This window comes from Gavia stellata, chromosome 32 (assembly GCF_030936135.1).
Source record: "Gavia stellata isolate bGavSte3 chromosome 32, bGavSte3.hap2, whole genome shotgun sequence".
Classification (NCBI taxonomy): Eukaryota; Metazoa; Chordata; class Aves; order Gaviiformes; family Gaviidae; genus Gavia; species Gavia stellata.
The window spans coordinates 1,854,652-1,860,843 of record NC_082625.1 but is presented as its reverse complement, the minus strand read 5'-3'; the positions used below and the strand labels follow the sequence as shown (position 1 = coordinate 1,860,843).

General features: G+C 57.4%; 1 protein-coding gene across 1 annotated transcript; it reads right to left on the bottom strand.

Moving 5' to 3' along the window:
* Positions 1–2,466: 2,466 nt before the first annotated feature.
* GDF1 (growth differentiation factor 1) lies at positions 2,467–4,662 on the bottom strand. Its single transcript, XM_059831628.1, has 2 exons — positions 4,386–4,662; positions 2,467–3,296 (listed from the first exon to the last, which is right to left on the bottom strand). Exons 1-2 carry the CDS (start codon positions 4,660–4,662, stop codon positions 2,467–2,469), a joined length of 1,107 nt encoding a protein of 368 aa, XP_059687611.1.
* Between the last annotated feature and the right edge of the window lie 1,530 nt (positions 4,663–6,192).

Genomic DNA, 6,192 nt, shown 5'->3' with positions numbered 1-6,192 from the left:
TGGGGTGGTGGTCTGTGCCCAGGTGTGGGGTGCCATGGGGGAGCCACAGGAGTTTTGCAAGGCTGGTTCTAGAGGTGACCAGATCTCCTCCCTCTGGCTTCCCCTGTGCTGCAGTAAATGTGAAAATGGCCTTTACCTGTGTTGCAGGTGCTTGCTCAGCAAAGCTTGGCCTGGCTTGGGTCCTGAGGCTGCTCCAGGAACAGCTCAGTCTCTACTGCAGTGCAGCTTCAGCCCCACTCTGTATCATCAGCTCATTACAGCTGTTCTGGGGCTGTCTCCATGTCTGGTCATGGCTATAACCCAGCTCCGGGCTCTTAGTGCTGGGAGGGGGCAACAGCCATGCTCCATCGTGTTGGGGTCCCAGGTAAGCAGTCCACCATACACCCTCCACATTAAATGAGCCCTTCAGGCCCTTAGTCTGCCACAGCACAGGTACAAAAATCTAATACTTAAAGGTTTTCTTAATCCTGCCCATCTTAAGTGGCTGCTGCTTGCTTTAGTTAAGTCAAGCCCTACTCTAAGCCCTTAAAACATTTAAGTGCTTGAAATACATTTCAACATAGCTCTTGTTCTTCTGCTGGAATAAAGCAGGGCTGACCTGCCCTGGGGCTCTCGGCTAGTCTGTGGTGCTGTTGAGGAACCGCTGAACGTAACATTAGTAGTACAGTACCCACTACAGCACTCGAGCTACTCCAGTCTTGGTCTTCTGCTACACGGTTCAGGGGGTTGGCGAGAACACTGTCGCAGGGGACAGCAAACCCAATAGTGGTTCAACCTTTAGTGCGTCCTGGGGGGAGAAGGCCCAGCTTAGCTTGGTGATACTTCATCAGAGCTTGAAGCCAATGCAACATCGGTAAAAAACACACACACAAAAAAATCAACACTATGTTGTCAGGTTCACATTAAAAAAAAAAACCCACAAAAAAAATTCAAGTCTAACTCAGATTCCTTTTCTGTTCCCCTGCTTTGCCCCAAACGAAAGCAAAGCTGCAGATGTGTCAGGAAAGCCTCACCTGGAAGGGCCGGTGCTAAACCCAGCCCAGCATCAGACGTGCAGCTGCGTCAGCTGTTTAATGCTAGCCAGCACAGGACACAGCTTAGCAGCTTTGCCCAGGCTTTAAACCGCCAGCTGCCGTGCTCCTGCCTGGCCCATGGGCGGGAGGGTGGAAGAAAAGCAGCAACTCCTCCATCGGCGATCACCGTTGCTCAGATGAGATGGTGCAAAGCTGGGTCCCTGCCGCACGGTGCTGTGCCGCTAGCTCATTAGGGGCATTAAACACCCTCAGTAAGAGCACGGCCACACTACCGCAACGGGCTGGGTACCACAGCCAACAACAACAACAAAAAAAAAACAAACCCACAACCAAATAAAAAAAGTCAAACTAAAATGAAAATAACCCTAAAATGCACAACCATGTGAACGTGGTGCCTGACGTGTCAGGGCTGTAACGCTGCTGCACTGCGCGGAGCTGCCGCTGCCTAATGCTCGGCTGCCATCTGGCTCCAGCCACGGTTCACCCCAGTGTCATCAGTTTGCAAATGAGGTAAATTAACGACTGACTCCCAGCGGGCTGGGAGAGAACAAGATGCCACCACCTCCGCTGCACCACCCTGTGCCCACCTCTGCATCGGGGCAGCGCAGCCCCCTGCTTTACTCTTTCCTTCCTCAGCCAAAACCGTCTGTCACGCAGTAACCCACCCCTCGGACCACGGCTCCCCGGGGCTGCATTTGGCCACCCACCACCTCCGGGCCGCGTCCCCCCCACTCACCCCATGGCCAGCCACACACTAAAAATGGCTCAGGCCTGAGTTCTCACAGCAGAAGACAAACCCGCGCTCCTCCAGGCTCCGACGCCGCTGCGGGAAGGGATTCAGTCATACACAGCCGCAGCAATGCAGCTCGTGCCGTGACACCATGCCTCTTCCTGCAGCGGGACTGGAGCTGCCGGTTCACCTCCTCCCGGCACAACCCCACTGCAGCCAAATCCCCCCCCCCCAAAAAGTCATTTCTTTTTGCACTAAGAAAACTGCAGCATTTAGCCAAAAAGCACAAGCCCCGCTGCTGCTCTCCCAAGCGGGCGCCTCGCTGGCACCAGCAGCAGCTCAGCCAGGTGGGAGAGGGGTCCGGGATTCACAACCTGGTGCCACTGTTGCCCGTGGAGAACGGAATAGACAACCAGACTCGATCATAATCCCGTAAGAGTCTGCTGGCTGCGGCAGACGGCTGCCTGGAGGACCGAGCACCCAGCTATTACTAAATCACAACTCCAGGAATGATCCCCTCGTGCCAGAGCTCCTCCCCGGCTGCGCGTGGAGAAGGGTGGCCCAGGGGGGAGCTCCGACAATGCACCAACGGGAAACTCCCTGAACACCAGCACAGAGGGGATTTAACACACTCGGATTTATTCCATCAATCATTCACCGCTTGAACCGGGACCCCAGGGCACACGCTCCCCAGCCGCTCCGCTATCTACAGCCACACTCATCCACCACCATGTCCTCGTAGTGCCTCAGCACCACGTTGTCGTTGTTATCGTAGTAGAGGATGGAGATTGGGGACAGCCTGACGGGGACGCAGCAGGGCTGGGGGGTCCCCTCCGGGTCCAGCGAGTGCACCATGGTTTGCAGGATGGCATGGTTGGTGCTGTTCAGCTCCGCTGTCAGGGGAAAGGGGCACTCGCCCAGGCAGTAATTAGCCATGTAGCCCTGCGGGGCGATGATCCAGTTCTCCCAGCCAACGTCGCTGAAGCTGATGTAAAGCCGCCGGGACTTGCAGAGGTTGCTCGGAGTGACGGGGGTGTAGTGAGGACTCCTCCTCCTCCTGGAAGCCCTGCACTGCTGCTGGCTGAGGGTCACCACCAGCAGAGAGGCCTCCAGGAAGGAGTCGATGCTGGCGCAGGGGCTCTGCAGCCCCCCGCTCGTCAGGGCTGACGTGCCACCGCTCACCGAGATCTCCAGGATCAAGCCCAGATTCCTGCTGTACGTCCTCCAGTCCCTCGCCACCCCGCTCAGGTTGAAGAGAAGAGACTTGTGCAGCTGGGCGAAGGACTGCTCCACCAGCAGCTTTCGGCCGTGCCCCTGGGAGGGCATCCCCCGTAGAGACATCTGGGAGGCTTGGTAGAGCCTCAGCTCAAAAACCTGCCCCTGGCTGGAGGCGTGGTAGGAGTTGTGGCTGAATTTGATCTCTAGCTGAGCCATCGTCAAGCGCTCGCCCTCCTCCAGCACGGAGAGGTTAAAGTACAGACGCTTCTGCAGACACAGCAACCTCTGGGGCTGCCCGTTATGAATGAAGTGGCCTGACAAAGAAGGAGAAATAGAGGCGGTGGTGGTTGAACCGTTACGCTGAGCAGGATCAGCATCCCAGTGCGCCAATTCAAGCTCTTGGCTGCACAGCAAGAGGAAGATGGGGTGGACAGAGGCGGGCAGCCAAGCACGCCCGCAGCCGTTGGACTGAGATGACAAGGCTGCAGAAAGGGCTATCGGCCCGATGGCATGGCCCTCGGAAAGGTCTGGAGGCTCAAATGCTAGCCTGGGCTCCAGCCTGCGGCACCGGGATGCTACAGCCATTCCAGCGTCTCCTCTAGATGCTACTTAACATCTTGGTGCGTTATTTTTCCCCAGCTGTAAGTATCTCCCCCCAGGACAGCGGGGTGTTGTGGGTGCTGGACATTTGGGATGGGAGGGGAAAGGAGGGCAAATAGCAGCCAACTTTAGGAGCTGGTAAGCTGCCTGGTTTAGCCAGCCCTAGGTTTCCACTGGAAACCTGGAACCACAAGAAAAGCGAGCTCCGTGGTGTCTTGAGACCTAGAGGACACCGACCAAACGGTTCCCATGTAACCAAGAAGGGCTCCGAGACGCCGCAGGCTGAAGCGGCCAGATGTGCCGCGTGGTCAGCCAGAGGCAAGAGGACAAAAAGGAGGGGGGGGACGCAGCCAAACGGCCGAGCATCCTGTCCCCACCCGAAGCTGGGTGCTGGTCTCGCCTCGCTGCACCCACAGCCACGTTAGCACTGCCCAGGCGAGGAGTCACCCCCACCACCCCGAGCCCAACGGGTCAAACCAGTCACCTGGGATCAAACCGGCATCTCTGGGCTGCATTAGGTGACTCCAGGACAGAGCCTCACACAGCTCCACACCCTCACCTGCTGCCTTGTCTACTGACTCCTTCCTAAACTGTAAATAGTTATCTACGACACCCAGAGGGACCAGAGTGTACACAGCCGTGATTTCTCCTGGAGACCGGTCCTGCCCACTGCCCTGTCCTCCTCCAGCCTCTCCGACCTACCCCCAAGAGACAGAAAAGGAAGGACTGGAGCAAACTCTCCCACAGCCCAGAGATCAGAGGGGCTTCCAAAAGGCAGGACCCAAACCACGGTGATTCCGTACCTTGGTCAGCGAAGACACGGATGATGTTTCCAGGGACATTAAATTCCTCCACCCTACAGGCATCTGCCAGGTCTTTGTTGGTAGAAGGCAGCGTCTTTCTCTTCTGGAAGATCCTCCAGAGCACAGGCGGCACAGGAACGGGGGTTTTCGGGCTGGGCTTGGCGCTCAGACCCAAGGATTTTAACAGTAAACTTTCCTGCAGACTTAACTCCATCCCCAGAACCACGCTAAGGAGAGCCCAGGCAAGGCCGGCTCGGAAGCTGGGGAGAAGCCACATTGCTCCGCTCTCCTTCCCGCAGACAAAGAGCAGCCTGGGCTGGGGACCTGAAGACAGGGGCCAGGGGGGTGTTGATTGCCTGATTGGAGCCTTTGATCCGGTTAGTGCTCAATTAGCACAGAGGGATTCCCAGGATTGGGCAGAGGGTGTGAACGGTCCCTCCTGGCTCCCCGGGACCTGTTAACCCTTTGAGCTGCCCTCCTCCCTCAGAGCTCCTACAATCTCCCCCGCATCTCCACACCATCGAGGTCCAACATCAAAGTCCTGGGTGGCAGGACAGGCCTGCCGTATGGATCTTCCCCACAGCAAGACGCCAGCGAGTCGAGCACTGCTCCCATCCGCTGCAGACATCCCACCCAGATCCAGGGGAGACACAGATCGGGGTCTCCCCTTGCCCCCTCCTCCCAAATCAGCCTTTTTTCCCCTCAATCACAGCACCCAACACCTCTCTCTCAAGGCCATCAACTTCCAGCACACCAAATCTTCAGCTCCCTGCCCACAAGACACACAGCCCCAGGGCCAGCACGGAGAGCCATCAGCACCCACCCGGGGCGCGGGGTCCCTGTCCCAGCCAGGCGGGGGGAGCCCCGTGGCCTCCCCATTCACACAGCCCCTTTCCAGTCACCACGGCAAAACTGCGGGCAGCACACCCCATGTTACACACACACATGGTGCTGGCTGAGTCCCCGCCGAAATCTTGAAGCCTGGGCAAGCCGATACCATGAAATTCAGTTTACCCACGTGGGTGCTGACCAGGTACTGCCGTTACCCCACCTTGGCACCGTCGCTGCCCCAACTCTGCTGTGGCTGAGCAGGAAGAGGCCTGAGATATCAGCTCCCTTCATTCCCTCCTTCCTGTAAATCCCACTCGAAAGCCAAGGAACTAAAGCACTGGGATGCCCCGCTCTGAAACCCTGCTAGGCGATGACGAGCGAGAAGGTGACAGATGCTGCCGCAGCGTGGGACAGTTTCCATCAGCCCAAGTCACATTTTGCTTTCTGTTTACCGAGGAACTTTCCCTGTGGCTCATACAATGAGCCCAGAGTTGAATCAATATGACAGAGCAAACAAGAAAAAAAGAAAACCAACAATTAACCCCCCTCTGATGCCTGGAATTAATGCCCTGGATCCCCCTCCCCTGCCGGTTGTCCCCGGCTGGGAGGGAGCTCCGCTCCCCAGGGAGCGCACAGGAGCTGAGGGTCCTGTCCCGCGAGAGGAGAGCAATGGGACAAGTCTTGGTCCGAGGGGCTGCAAAATCCACGGGGATTCCCAGCAGAGAGGCAGGCAGCCCAGCCCAGCCTCGGGACCCTGCAAGGCTCGGGGCCGGTGCTGCCTGGAAAACCAACACGGGGAGCAGAAACTATTTGTTCTTTACTTGAGCAAGCAGACATTGCCGGGCGAGAGTCTAGAGACCCCTCCGCAGGGGACCTGCAGGACTGGGACTGGCTTTTTCAGCAACTGTCAGACTTACATAGGCTTTTTAAGCAAATTAAATCTCCTGGCCCTCATCCTGTAGGACAGGAGGCTGGA

Excerpts from the sequence above, each read along its gene's own strand:
- GDF1 (XM_059831628.1), bottom strand. The coding sequence starts at position 4,662 with ATGTGGCTTCTCCCCAGCTTCCGAGCCGGCCTTGCCTGGGCTCTCCTT. Across the intron at positions 3,297-4,385 it reads CCGTGTCTTCGCTGACCAAG|GCCACTTCATTCATAACGGG; the intron begins GTACGGAATCAC and ends CTTCTTTGTCAG.